This window comes from Diabrotica virgifera, chromosome 9, assembly GCF_917563875.1.
Source record: "Diabrotica virgifera virgifera chromosome 9, PGI_DIABVI_V3a".
In the NCBI taxonomy this organism is placed as follows: domain Eukaryota; kingdom Metazoa; phylum Arthropoda; class Insecta; order Coleoptera; family Chrysomelidae; genus Diabrotica; species Diabrotica virgifera.
Window position 1 is genome coordinate 224,980,498 of NC_065451.1, and position 15,649 is coordinate 224,996,146.

Genomic DNA, 15,649 nt, shown 5'->3' on the forward strand with positions numbered 1-15,649 from the left:
GAATAGGGGTTGTGTGCTAACTCATTTAAAAGGTTATTCAATTATATATTCACTAGTATAAACATGAATAATTATTTACACAGAGTGTCCGAAAATTTTTTTTATTAAATTAATTAATAAAAAGAAGAAAAATGTATGTAATTTATTTAATTCAAAATACTCCAGTTAAAAAATAGCGCCCAGTATTTTTTAGATTTTTCAAGTGCTTTTTCGGCTTCGTTTCCCGTGGTGAAAACTCAAGAAATACCCAGCAAATAATTATTTTAATTTTACTCAGAAAAAAAATATTTCTCGTACGTCCTCTCGTACTTTAAAAGGATAACTTCAATTTTCCCTAGAACAACCTCCGTTTTTGAGACAAGGCAACGGTGTACTTCAAAAACCAGGCGATCGATTCCAAAACACACGGTAGGCTAGGAAGCACAAAGGCGAGCAAAATGAGTACACCATGGGCGGAGACTTATTTTTTTTTGTAAAAATGCTGATTGACATTTAAATAAGAATTTCCTGGGATTTTGTCGAGATTTCAGCTGATTAGATACGTATAAGGCGATAAATCGGAATAAATACGTAGATACGTAATACATACACTTAAAATAAATCAGGTGTTAGACACTAATAATGTTTGTAGGAATAATAGTTTTTTTTCTTCCCTTGGCCTTGGCATAGCTAGACCAATAGAAAGAGGTATACGTATACATGAAAAATGTGTTGAATATAATATACCAATTTTCAACTTGTATACAAAACTTTTACTAAAATAAAACATTTCATCGAAAACCGCATATTTCTATCTTAAGCCGTTTAGAAGTTATAGGCAGTTAAAATGGAGGAAAATATAAGTGGACACCCGGTATATGGAGTGCACAAAGTCGAATCAACATGAGAATCTGAAGGTAATCTTTTTCTCATAGGCACTTTCAGTGCGTCACAGTTTTTCGATTTCTTTCTAACGCATTAAACTGTATGTGACAGAAAAAAGGCACGTCCGTGATGACAGACATTTATAACATTTATTCTAGTTGTCGATAGATGGCGCTATAATCGAAAAAGAAATTATTTACGAATTATATAATATATCTACGAATATAATCTGTACAATTTATTAGACTATACAAATCAAAGAAAATACCATTTTATAAATGCAATAAACACAATTCATTTGTTTTTATGCCAAATTGCAAATAAAATGTGACAACTGTCAGATTTAACTAAAATGTCATGTTAGAATAAATGTTATAAATGTGTATTATTACGGACTTACCTTTTTTTCTATCATTTGTGACGCACTGAAAAATGCCTATGAAAAGGGCCATAGACAAAAACACCTACGAATATGCGTCCATTTTTCCCTACCTAGGCTCAATAATAAATGACAACAAAAACATCAGTCAAAAACTACAAGTATGGATTCTTAGTGGTAATAAGTGCTTTTATGCATACAAAACAGTAATTAGACCAGTGGATGTGGATGTGAAACGTGGACCCTCTCAACCACTGATGAAAATCAACTGAGAATATTTGAGCGCAAAATACTAAGGAGGACCAACACAATGCAGCGATGTAAAGTTGTTTGCAAAGTTGAAATACAATCTCCTTTTCAACATAGCTCTGGAAAAGGTGGTCAGAGATGCCCGAATAGACAACAGAGGAAATATTTTTAATAAATCATCCCAAATTTTGGCATATACAGATGACGTGGAGTTACCTGCACAACACGCAAGCTAGAAGAAATGTATAACACCTTCTCAAATGCCTCAAAAAATATGGGCCTGCAAGTAAACGCTGAGAAATCTAAGATGATGGATGGCATCGACACCCAAAAGGAGAAGAAATCAAGCGAAGGATAATCCTAGCAAACAAATACTATTTTGGACTGAGTAGACATGAGAAGCAGAAACTTCTAAGTCAAAAAACAAAAATAACCATATATAAAACCCTTATACAACCAGTGTTAACATATGGATCGGAGACATGGACCATCTCTAAGGCAGATGAAAACCTCTGCGTATATTGGAACGAAGGATCCTGAGAGGAATATTCGGTGGCATCTGTGAAAATGGGGTTTGGAGGAGGAGGTACAACTACGAGGTATACTACAGATATAAACATATTTGGTGGTAAAGACGTAGTATCTCTTATAAGAATAGGAAGACTAAGATGGGCAGGACATCTAGCAAGATCACAGCAGAACAACCCTCCTAGAAGAATCCTTATGTCACAACCTGTGGGAAGTAGAAATAGGGGTAGGCCAAAACTCAGATGAAAGGATGGTGTGGATGAGGATGGGACAATAATAGGCGCAGCAAACTGACAACGGTTGGCAATGGATAGGACTGACTGGCGTAATAGACTTGGGAGCGTCGAGGCTCTTTCATAGGGCTGTAGCACCATTGATGATGATGATTATTTTCACAAAACTCCAGGAGATGACGTAGATACCGGACACCAGGTACCTCGTACAGCATCATCGAGGTAATATTGGTTTTCAGCGACCTCAAAAACCTCCAATATTGAAAATTGAACTCATTTCCATGATTATTTTCCGAGTTGTGAATTTTTATTTTTTGAACACTTTGAGATGCACTTTGGAAAATGCATTTTCCGCCTACAACAATGCAATTTCCATTTGTCCCCTATGCCAAGTACTCAAGAATTTTCCTGAAGCTCTACCGAATGGAATGCAACAGGTTTCATAACGATCCGTCTTACTTTAAAAAAGTTATTAGTCCTGTCGCCAGGGGGGGTACGACGGCCTTCTTAATTCAGATGGACTTACCCAAGCTTTTTTTATGTATTTTGGCCCGTAGAACACGAATTTTTTGGGCAACAGTTGATCCGGATGTCGATAAGATTGTTATAAACAAAGAAGTTGAGGAATTACATAACAGCGATTTCTCGCAAAACAAAACATTTTTTTGTATTTTTTGGGTCATTCTAACCAAAAAATGTTCCTACAGGTTTTTTCGTAGGATGCATAGTTTTCGAGATAAACGCGGTTGAACTTTCAAAAAATCGAAAAATTGCATTTTTTAACTCGAATCACCTTTGAATAAGAAATAAAATAGCAATTCTGCTTACCGCCTTTAAAAGTTTGAGTCAAATTATATCTGTTTTGAATATTTGCATTGCTAAAAATTTATTTTTTGATTGTTAAAAAAAGCTGTAAACACATAGTGTTTCCCGTGCCTAATACATGCGTTTTAACGCATGCTACGTAGAAATAGCCTCGCTTGCACTTTTACCTCTTCTACCTACTCGTTCGATTTTAAATGAGAAATCATTAAAAACATCACTCAAGCACTAGGTGTTTATAGCTTTTTTTAACAATAAAATAATACATTTTTAGCAATACAAATAATTAAAACCGATATAATTTGACTTGAACTTTCAAATGCGGTAAGCAGAATTGCTATTTTATTTTTTAATCAAAAGTTATTCGGGTTCAAAAGTTGCAATTTTTCGATTTTTTGAAAGTTCAACCGCGTTTATCTCGAAAACTATGCATCCTACGAAAAAATTTGTAGGAACATTTTTTGTTAGGATGGCCCAAAAAATACAAAAAAATGTTTTGTTTTGCGAGAAATCGCTGTTATGTGATTCCTCAACTTCTTGGTTTATAACAATCTTATCGACATCCGGATCAACTGTTACCCAAAAAATTCGTGTTCTACTGGTCAAAATACATAAAAAAAACTTAAGTAAGTCCATCTGAATACAGGAGGCCGTTGTACCCCCCTGGCGACAGGACTATATGAGGTTTAGGCGATTTTAGTGCTTTATTTCCTCGCCTATTGTCCAGCAACGTGTTAAATCGTGGATATTAATGTAATGATGTGCTGAATTGTTGATGAAAGGAAACCATTTTTTTTTAATTACACCGCGATACGTGCCACGTCTACGTCAATCCTTCAGAAATATTATTCTTTTCAGTGTTTATTATTTTTTTATTAAACTTATTGCTGTTATTATGGAACGTTATTTTCCAACTCTATCCTTTACAATGTATGTACTTGTTTGGGTTCCAGTATTTTACCTGCTTAAATTTCCTGAGGTTAGTTCAACAATTATTAATTATTTTTAACATGTATTTTTTTACTACTATTTTTAACTTTTTTCTTTCGACATTGATGCACAATGTCATATTTTCCTTACTAAAATAGACATAAAAATGTGTTTATTTGCTTGTTACAGCCCAAAAATTGGAGCCCTACGCCCTACAACTAAGGCTACGGCCAGACAAGCGTTAATTTACAGCGCTGTAAGAGCAGTAAAATGAAGCACAAAAATTGGGCCCTATCCTATTAGTCCAAGAGGCAGCGCTGAAAAATCTCTTTGAATTTACTAAAGCTAGATTTTTCACAGTTGATTACTGTGATTGTGTAGAGAAACATACTGCGGTCGGTCAAGCGAAACGTAGAACAGGGGTTACTGAGAGGGTATCAAAGTTGCTTTCCTACGAAGGTAATTAATAGGCTATTGATTATGTACTATAGAAAGGAACTACAACGTTAACGGAGTTTTATTACTTCATATGGTCAATGAATCTCTATATATGAAAAAACAGCGGAGTGCTACCATTTAAAGGGGTGCGTTTTTGAGAAATGGGTGAATTAGTCCCTGGGCACAGGTTACATTAGGGTGAGTTCTATGCACTTTTGGTACAAACACGTCTACATAAAAATTGTACCTGGTTAAATTTCCTATCTAAATATAACTTTTTAAAGTCAAAGATACTTTTTTTTACAAAAATATATTCAAAAGAAAAGCCCAAAGAAACCCAAAAGAAAGGAATTTTGTTTTTTGTCCCATAACTTTTGTCCACGGGGATATAGGTATAGACATTGCTTCACAGAAAAAAAACTTACATATTTTCTCTTTAAAATGATGCTTAGTAGAGGTCGTTAGGATTTACAGTTTTCGCAATATGATTTTTCAAAGTTCGCCACTCACAGCAATTTTGGGCAATTTTCCTTGTTATTTCGCAAATATTTTTTTCTACGCAACTTTAGGCATATGCAATGGTACATGTAAGAGGAATAGAAATCAATTACCTTTAAAATGTTCTACTGTATAATGTTGTACGACTTCTTTTAAAGAGGTTATCTTTTTCAAGATTTTATACTTTTAACAAGTTTTTATATTTTTTACGATTATTTTTTAAATTTCCCATTATAACTTTTTTTCTTCTACATTTAGGTACATATTATATAATAAAAGGAAAGCTTATTCTGTTTACTTTAAAATGGTGTATTATAAAAAATTCTAGGATTATTTTTGAATAAGATATGCTTTTTCAAAATGTAATAAGTACTTGCAACGATTTTTGATTTTAGGATTATTTTTTAAATTTCTCCTTATAACTTTTTTTATGTGATTGTGTGTTATGATTGAATCTTATTTTTTATAGGTAATACTTTGGATCCACTTGACTCGGCCGGGCAAACTTCAAAATATGGATTAATTCCAATATTTACTGTGAAAGCTCCTGCACCACAAGCTTTGCTTGAAAAAATAGCATGTAAATGTACCAAAGGATGTACAAAAAACTGCGGTTGTAGGAAGATAGGAATTAGTTTTTCAATATTCTGCAAAGGGTGCATGTGCATGGGTACTAATTGTGGGACTCTAAGATAACTGAGGTGTCAGAGGAAGATATTGAAGCTAATGCTAACGAAGAGATGGACTTTGAGTTTGAAATTTTTTAAATGTCAACGTTTAAATAATTTTAACTAAAGTGATGTTTTCTAAGACTAATGTTTATGTAATTTTTGTAAAAGAAATAATTTTAAATAATACAGGTAAAAAAATATCAAAGAATCACTCGGTTTCCATTATTTAAATATAGATGATACACCATTTTAAAGAACAGAAAGTAAGCCCTCTTTATTCAGCAATATATAGTATATTCATGTACAAGAAAAAAAAAGTTATAATGAGAAATTTAAAAAATAATCCTAAAATCAAAAAGCGTTGCAAGTACTTATTACATTTTGAAAAATAATATCTTATTCAAAAATAATCCTCGAATTTTTTGTTTAGCTTTTTTTATTATATAATATAATATATACCTAAATGTAGAAGAAAAAAAGTTATAATGAGAAATTTCAAAAATAATCGTAAAAAATGTAAAAAAATAATATTTTTTTATATTAGGTATTATATATTATATAATATAATATTATATTATATATACTATATATAATATAATATTATATAATATACAATATATCATATAATAATATAATTTTATTTTTATATTATATTATAAAAAATCGTTAAAAGTATAAAACTTTGAAAAACCATAATCTCTTTAAAAAAAAGTCGTACAACGTTAGACAGTAGACCATTTTAAAGCTAATTGATTTCTATTTCTATTACGTGTACCATTTCATATACCTAAAGTTACGTGGAAAAAAGTTACAGAACAATATTTGCGAAATTACAAGGAAAATTGCCCAAAATTGCTGTGAGTGGCGAACTTTGAAAAATAATATTTCGAAAACTATAAATCCTAATTACCTCTACTACACAATATTTTAAAGAAGAAATATGTAGGTTTTTTTTCTGTAAAGCAATGTCTATACCTATATCCTCGTGGACAAAAGTTATGGGACAAAAAACAAAATTTCTTTCTTTTGGGTTTCTTTGTGCTTTTTCTTTTGAATATATTTTTGTAAAAAAAAGTATCATTGACTTTAAAAAGCGATATTTAGATAGGAAATTTAACCAGGAACAATTTTTATGTAGGTATGTTTATACCAAAAGTGCATAGAACTCACCCTAATGTAACCTGTGCCCAGGGACTAATTCACCCATTTCTCAAAAGCGCATCCCTTTAAATGGTAGCACTCCGCGGTTTTTTCATATATAGATGTCCATTGACCATATGAAATAATAAAACCCCGTTAACGTTGTAGTTCCTTTTAGCTATCTTATTTTGAATATAATCAATAGCCTATAAATCCATTTACTAAGGCTGAAAATCAGTACACACATTCTAAATTAAATATAAATAAAAGTTATTCTAGCCGGTCAGCTGTATGACCTGACAGAGCCGGTCGGTCGGCCCCAATGAATGTAGAGGGTTATTCACTATATTTTGACTCCCTTGTAAACTGCTTTATTTACAGAATTAGAAAAAAATGAAAAATACAAAAGTTATTCGATTTTTAAATTATGATTTTTTGACAAATATAAATCGTACTAGTGACGTCATCCATTTGGGCGTGATGACGTAATCGACTATTTTTTTAAATGGGAATAGGGCTCGGGTGCTGGCTCATTTGAAAGGTTATTCAATTCCCTATTCAGTAATATAAACATTAACATACAGGGTCTCCAAAAAATTTTTTAATTAATATTTCAAAAAAAAATTTGGACACCCTGTATAAATAATGATCTTGATATTTATAGTACTGTATAGAGAATAATTCCCATGGATGACGTCACTAGTACGATATATATTATGTCAAAAAATCATAATTAAAAATCGAATAACTTTTGTATTTTACATTTTTTTCTAATTCTGTAAATAAAGCAGTTTACAAGGGGGTCAAAATATAGTGAATAACCTTGTACATTCATTGGGGCCGACCGACCGGCTCTGTCCCGTCATACAGCTGACCGACTATAATAACTTTTATTTATATTTAATTTAGAATGTGTGTACTGATTTTCAGCCTTAGTAAATGGATTTAATTACCTTCGTAGCAAAGCAACTTTGATAACCTATCAGTAAACCTTGTTCTACGTTTCGCTTGACCGGCCGCAGTATGTTTCTCTACACTCTACACAATCATAGTAATCAACTGTGAAAAATTTAGCTTTAGTAAATTCAAAGATATTTTTCAGCGCTGCCTCTCCGTCTATATGTTGTTAAACATATAATTATGTAAACGTAAATTACGTTTCATGGAAATAAAACACTGTTAAACAAATATACGTCCGGTCATTTATGAAACTCTCCGAAAATAAAAATGTGCCATGAGCATGAATCACACTTGTTTCATTGGTAGGCGGACTTTGAGATTTGTTTAGCAGTGTTTTATTTTCATGAAACATGTTTCACGTTTCATGTTTCTTTGGTGTGCGGCTTGCCTTAGCCAAGCCGCACATCAAAGAAACATGAAACGAAAAACATGAAACATGAAACGAAAAACATGTTTCATGAAAAGAAAACACTGCTAAACAAATCTCAAAGTCCGCCTACCAATGAAACGAGTGTGATTCATGCTCATGACACATTTTTATTTTCGGAGAGTTTCATAAATGGCCGGACATATATTTGTTTAGCAGTGGTTTATTTCCATGAAACGTAATTTACGTTTCATGTTTCTTTGATGTGCGGCCTGCCTAACAGCTCAGTCTGGCCATCCACTACACTCACCGTCGGACCTATTTTTCGCGCTTCATTTTACTGCTCTTACAGCCCTGTAAATTGTCGCTTGGTTGGCCTTGGTAAAGCTTTAATGTTCCGACAAAAGAAAATTTATAGTCCTTGGGCCCACCATTAAAAAAAATTATTACCCCCATCATGAAACTTTTTTTTATTTAGTTATTCATGTCCAGTCTGACAACTTTTCTGTTTCGGAAAATTTTCGGGAGGGGGACGTTTCGTAAATATAGAGGTTTCTAAACATTCTGGTGCGTCCGACAACTGGAGTACCCTTAAAAATTCGTCGGACAATATTACCAGTCAATTGTAAGAATTTTTATCAAAAAATCCTCCAAAAAATCATCATTTATGACATCAACGTGCGCCCACTATGGGGGCACACGATATAGGGGCGCACGATGGAGTCAGTTGATGGACGACACTGTACTACTTGCAAGAAAAGTAGAAGAATTTCAACGATTACTTACAAACATAAATATTGCTTGCAGTAATTATGGCATAAACATCAATATAAAAAAACCAAGTACATATTGGGACCGTACAAGTTCGGCAAAGCGACACCTATTTCTACGCTCTGCAACTTTTAATTCGCACTTTTAATTATATTGGCCAATTATATTAGTCCTGGTTACTGGATAATTGTCAAGGCCATAGTCCAAAAAAATAATAAGAAGAAAAAATAAGATTCAGGTTATGTTATTAAAACGTAAACAATTGTATGTAGTAAATAAAATTAGTTATTAAAATGCAGTACTGCAAGCAAAATACAATTAATTAAATTTACCTTTATATAATAATTAGTGTTGCCCAAAACCGGTCTTGGTCTTGCAGTCTTGGTCTTGTTCTTGCGTTTTAGCAAGACCAAGACCAAGACCGCCTTATTTTAGCAAGACCAAGACTGACCGTGCAAGACTTGAGCAAGAACAAGACTAAGCCTGCGAGACTCTTGCGTCTTGCAGTTAGGATTGAGTGTCGTTTTATGGAATATATTTGTTCGGGAATATAGGTCTGGATCCCCCGTATGAAAAAAAAGTTGATTAATAGCCAGCTGAAAATTTGTTAATAGCTTAAGGGTGTCTAGTCGGACAAACTTTGATGTATGGGAACACTGGAACAGGGGAAGTTTTAATTGTGGAACAGGTTAAAAATTTGGAACGTCAGACCACGAAAACGTCACATGTATTTTGTCCGACAGAACTTCCAATTGATTTGTTACCCTTTCATTAAACGCTCATGCAAAAATCAGACTGCTATTTATCACCTGTCATAATTCCTGTCATTTGACATGTTCTACGTGTTCCACTCATTAAAATGCCCATTTAGTGATAAATAGCAGTCTGATTTTTGCATGAGACTTTAATGAAAGGGTAACAAATCAATTGGAATTCTGTCGGACAAAATACATGTGACGTTTTCGTGTTCTGACGTTCCAAATTTTTAATCTGTTCCGCAATTAAAACTTCCCCTGTTCCAGTGTTCCCATATATCAAAGTTTGTCCGACTAGACACCCTTAAGCTATTAACAAATTTTCAGCTTGCTATTAATCAACTTTTTTTCATACGCGGGATCCAGACCTAATATGCTTAGAGACAATGAGACGCAAAAAAATATATAACAAAAATTTGGAAAATTGGATTTATGCGCATTATGAACAATACGACAAACATACATATATAGCGAATTAAAATATCCATATAAGAACACTCAGAGGTCAATTATTACAATGTAAAAATAAAATATTTATTTTCATTCTTTCCTAATATCAGACAACGCCTTCGCTCTGAACGTAATTGTACTAGATTTTGAGAATACCTTTCATAAAATAATCTGCTTGTGTTGTGTGACGCAGCCGACAGTATAATAAAATTGAAACTTTTGAAGATATAATGTCGCCTTTGTTGATAAAAATATGATACGAATAGCATATCCACTGTTACGGACACCCAGTCAATTGTCTTTCCTTATCAGTTAGTGGGAATAATACCATATCGTAAAGACTAAACGTCCTACTTATAAACTTTTTGCAGAGTGTGCAATTAGATATTAGATCAATAGGCCAAATAAAATTTTTTGCTGAAAAAGCACTAGATAAGATAATGCCCGGCTACCCTGTATAGTCCATTCAGTCACGGTAAAATATTATAAAACCTTGAAATTTTAAAGAACCGCTTGGATTTTGGATTGACATGTTTGCGTGCACATAGCCAACACGCCAAAAAAGGGATATTGGCCGATGCATGTGTGACTTTGCCCTGGGGATGAGTTTCACCTTTCACCCCTTCTTGGGGGGTTAAAAAACAAAGGTTCAAAATAAGTCAAGGTTGAATAAACTGACTAATTCTAAGCAACTTTTGTTCTTTTTTATTCATCTACAAATAAACCAAGTCAATACTTTTCGAGCTATTTGCGACTGAATATGTTCATTTTTCAACAAAAAAAACACACGTTTTTCGACGGTTTTTGCGCAAAGGACTCAAAAAGTAAGTATTTTATCGAAAAAAATATTCTAAGCAAAAATATATCTTATAAAAAATTGAAATAAAATGATGCATTTAATGGTAGGGGAACCCAGGCGGGGATTTTTGCAGTTACTGGAGTGCGTCAGGTTATCACATGGGGAGAAACCATATATTTACCATATGTTGGCTTTTAATACAGGGTAATTAGTTAAGGGAGGCCCGAAAAAAATATACATCCTTAGAAAAACTCGAAATTGTCAGATAAAGATAAGGTAAGTTTAGTATGTACATGCAAAACAGTGTATATTTAAAAAATCAGACGATTTGAGCGGGGCGTAAGGAAATGGGTGAGTCACACAGTTTCACAAAAAAAAGCGAATATTTCGCGAAATTAATGTCAGATCGAAAAATTAAAAAGTACGTTCAATATTTTTCAAAAATCTATCGAATTATACTAAACACGACCACCCACGGAGAGGGGTGGGGGTAAATTTTAAATTGTAAATGTGAACCTCACGATATTTCTCGAAAAGAATATGAGATCGAAAAACTGAAAATTACATGTATTCAATATTTTTTAAAATTCTATCGAAGGACACCAAACACAAGTTGCAAACTTTTATTAAGAAACAGACTAACTCCTGTGGGACATGGTAGTCATGGTCAGTTAGACGTTAGACTATAGGCAGGGATAGTTTAGATCGTGGGTTCAAACCCACCCAATGTGAGTTGTTTAGACATTTATTAATTTGGTTGGTTTTTACTATGTCTATGTTAAGTCAAGCTGAAAATGTACCTATACGTTTACGTTAATCTAAGATCTAATAGGTCTGGATCCCGCGTATGAAAAAAAAGTTGATTGGTAGCAAGCTGAAAATTTGTTAATAGCTTAAGGGTGTCTAGTCGGATAAACTTTGATATATGGGAACACTGGATTAGGAGCAGTTTTAATTGTGGAACAGGTTAAAATTTTGGAACGGTCGCACCACGAAAACGGCATATTTATTTTGTCCGACAGAACCGACTTAAACTCTCCGAACAGAGATTAAACTCTCATGCAAAAATCAGACTGCTATTTATCACCTGTCATATGTCCTGTCATTTGACATATTATTCTACATGTTCCACTCATTAAAACGCCCGTTTGGTGATAAATAGCAGTCTGATTTTTGCATGAGAGTTTAATCTCTGTTCGAAGAGTTTAAGTCTGTTCTGTCGGAAAAAATAAATGTGCCGTTTTCGTGGTGTGACCGTTCCAAATTTTTAACCTGTTCCACAATTAAAACTGCCCCTGTTCCAGTGTTCCCATATATCAAAGTTTATCCGACTAGACACCCTTAAGCTATTAACAAATTTTCAGCTTGCTATTAATCAACTTTTTTTCATACGTGGGATCCAGACCTATAAAGTAATATTTAATAAATAGCAATATGCTAGTGAGTAACTGCGAGACTTGCAAGACCAAGACCAAGACCAAGACTGGGAGTGCAATACCAAGACCAAGACCAAGACCAGGTGTATTGGTGCAAGACCAAGACTGTGCAAGTCTCGTCTTGGTCTTGCATTTGGGCAACACTAACAATAATTGCATATCATATCAATATTGTGGAGCAACATATAATTTTTCTTCTTCAATGACAGTAGATATGAAATGTACGTCAATTTGACAATTTCAATTGACAATATGAATTATTTAAGAAAGTTGCAATATTTCTCCGCTATTCGCGCACGATCGTTTCTCAATTCCCTTACAAGTAATTGCATACCGCGAATAGACATATTATGGTCTTCAGTAAAAACAACACAACCAGCACATATTAAGTACATATTACGAAATGCTCCTTCCCGAAAATTTTCTGAAATAGAAAGGTTGTCTGCGTCGACATGAGTAAGTGAATAAAAAAATCTTCATGAAAGAGGTAATAGATTTTTTTAAATGATGGGCCCAAGGACTAAAACTGAAAAAATTGACTTACTGTTTGAATTGTTCTGTTGCATACTGGTATGTTGAGGAGCAGGTGGATGGGCTGCTATGTGAGTTGTCTGAGTACGATGACCGATAAGACTGAGAGCAGTCATATCTGGTAACAAGACTGGCGAGAGTCCAGTCTGCAACGTCAGCTCAGTCTCCGCTGACATGGTTTAGGTACCTGGAACAAAAAAAGGAATGAGTCTATTTAAATGAATATTTACAGCAGCAGCAGCATATTATAGCCCGATCAAAGAACAATCTGACCCAAAAAAAAAATAAAGGAAAGATGAAAATTTGGGAATAGGTAGTTGAAATTGTCTATTATTATATAAGAAAAAGTTTACAATTCTACATCCTCTCCATTTTATAAAAATGGAGGGAATACCCCCCTCTCGAAGATGAAAAAAATACATTCAAAATAAGACCGGAATTGGATAAAATGGCTAATTCTAAACAACTTTTCTTCTATAGAGTTTTTTCACTAAGTCAATACTTTTCTGAGTTATTTGCGAGTGAATATGTTCATGTTTAACAAAATAAAACATATTTTTTGACGGTTTTTCGGAGATAACTGAAAAGTAAGTATTTTAGCGAAAAAAATATTCTTAGCAAAAATATACGCTCTGAGCTTCGCTGGTGTCGTTCCTAGCGGATTACTAATTCAACTTTCACCGGTAATTTTTAAATTTATTATTTAATTGTTATCGCTTAATATTTACAACGCAAAAAACTAATTAAATTGTAATCTATTTTTTTAAGATTTTGCTAATCATTTTGACGTTCTATTGATAAAATATGAATTTCTTACTTCGGATACTTTCACAATTCTCGTGTAGATGGCGCTAAGATTAATAGATTAATTTATAATTAAATATTACGGAACATTAAAAAAACTTAAATTCAGTATTTAAAACTAAGTATATTTAAGGTAAAAATATATACCACAGCTTTGACCAACTAATATTTTTTATAATTAATGTTTTTAATTTTAATTTTAAATTAATCACTTTGACATTTATGTCAAATTTCCGGTAAACGTTTACAGACTTACCACTACTGGCGCTCGCGAATTTGTAAATATCCCCTCTAGGTACGAGCTCACAGCGTATAGCCCATAAAAAATGGTGTATACATGAGGTCTCTGAACCCAGTAGAAGCAGAGTTGTAGCTAATGAAAAGTGGTTGTTCTTCGTCAAATTCCAAATCGAATATTTCAATGTGAAATAACCCAAAACCGGATCACTTTTAGGGGAAAATTCATTTTAACTTTTTTAAAGTGTTTAAAAAATGGTTGGTTTTTGTTTTTTTAAAAAATCTTGTAATATTAAAAGTAAGTGAATTACGCTCAAAATATTGTTAGTCCCTTTTATTTTTTGGTAAAACAAGAATGTGTGTGTGTACTTTGTACGCACGTAAGAAGATATTCTTCTATTATATAATAGGTAATTTAAACGAAGTAAATATACTTAAAAGGTTATTTGTATTTTATTTAAAAATCAAACTAACTTTCTTATCTACCACTTTCAAAAAATTTTTATTAAAACAACCAAAAATAAAAGAAAATATGAATCGCCCAGGAATTGAACCCGCAGCCTTCCAATCTCAGTGCTAACGCATTTCCCACTACTCCAGCGAGGCCCTAGAAATAGACATGTAAGTTTCGGATATAATTACACAACACGGCGACATATAGTGTAAAAATGTTATGCTTACATAATATTTTATTATTTTACTACAGGGAAACACAAATCCAAAAACACAACAATTATAATAATAATATATTCTTTTAATGACTTATTTGCACGGTTACAGTTACAGATACATACATACCTATCTTGAAAGATTAGCAATGAACTAGGTACATACTGTCAGAACTACATACTGTCAGTGTGCGCAGGCGCGCGGATCATGTACAATTTTACCCTCAATCGATTCGCCGCTAAAGAAGAATATCTTCAAAAATCGCGAAAATCACCCCTTAATTAGCATCACATATAAATTTTAACATTACCACTTCACAAGTTACTTTGACTGTGTATTATTTATATGATATGTAAGTTTCATCGGTTCAAAGTGCTTCGTTTTGAAAAAGCTGTAGTTAAAATGGCTTGAACGAGTAACTAATCACGAGTTTAGGCAAATTTTGAACAGTCATAGCATAACCAATTTTTGTCTAACAAGAAAACAAAAAATCAAAAATATTCAGAAAAGCAAAACGTACATTTTATTACTCTTTGGGATTTTTGGTACTCCTAATTGTTTTAAAGTTAATTCCATAAACAATTACGATTTTTTTTTCAAAATTAAAAAAATGTTTTATTTTAAACCCAATTTTTTTCAAAACTGAGCACTTTGAACCAATGAAACTTCTAGATAATATAAACGATACATAAGTAAAGTAACTTGTAAAGCGGTAAAGAATATTTTGAGCGTAACTCACTTACTTTTAATGCTAGAAGTTTTTTAAAAAACAAAAACAAACCTTTTTTTAAACACTTTAAAAAAGTTGCAATGAATTTTCCCCGAAAAGTGCTCCGTTTCTTGGTTATTTCACATTGAAATATTCGATTTGGAATTTGACGAAGAAGAACCTACATTTCATTAGATGCAACTCTGCTTCTACTGGGTCTGCAGCCCTCACGCATACACCATTTTTTTCAATTTTTTATTAGCTATATTTTTACTACGAATATTTTTTTTGCTAAAATACTTACTTTTTGAGTTATCTCCGACGAAAAACCGTCCAAAAACAATTTTTTTTTGGTTAAAAATGAACACATTCACTCGCAAATAACTCGAAAAGTATTGACTTAGTAAAA

The 15,649-nt window shown here is 32.9% G+C and overlaps 1 protein-coding gene across 4 annotated transcripts in view; it reads right to left on the reverse strand.

Moving 5' to 3' along the window:
* The window catches only part of LOC114340015 (protein argonaute-2), a 185,464-nt gene that overhangs the window by 122,253 nt on the left and 47,562 nt on the right, over positions 1-15,649 (reverse strand). For all 4 annotated transcript variants that reach the window (XM_050660028.1, XM_050660029.1, XM_050660030.1 and 1 more), the window contains exon 2: positions 12,835-13,008. In XM_050660028.1, the coding sequence (XP_050515985.1) occupies positions 12,835-12,997 (163 nt within the window). In that variant the 5' untranslated portion in view covers positions 12,998-13,008. The remainder of the gene's footprint in view (positions 1-12,834; positions 13,009-15,649) is intronic.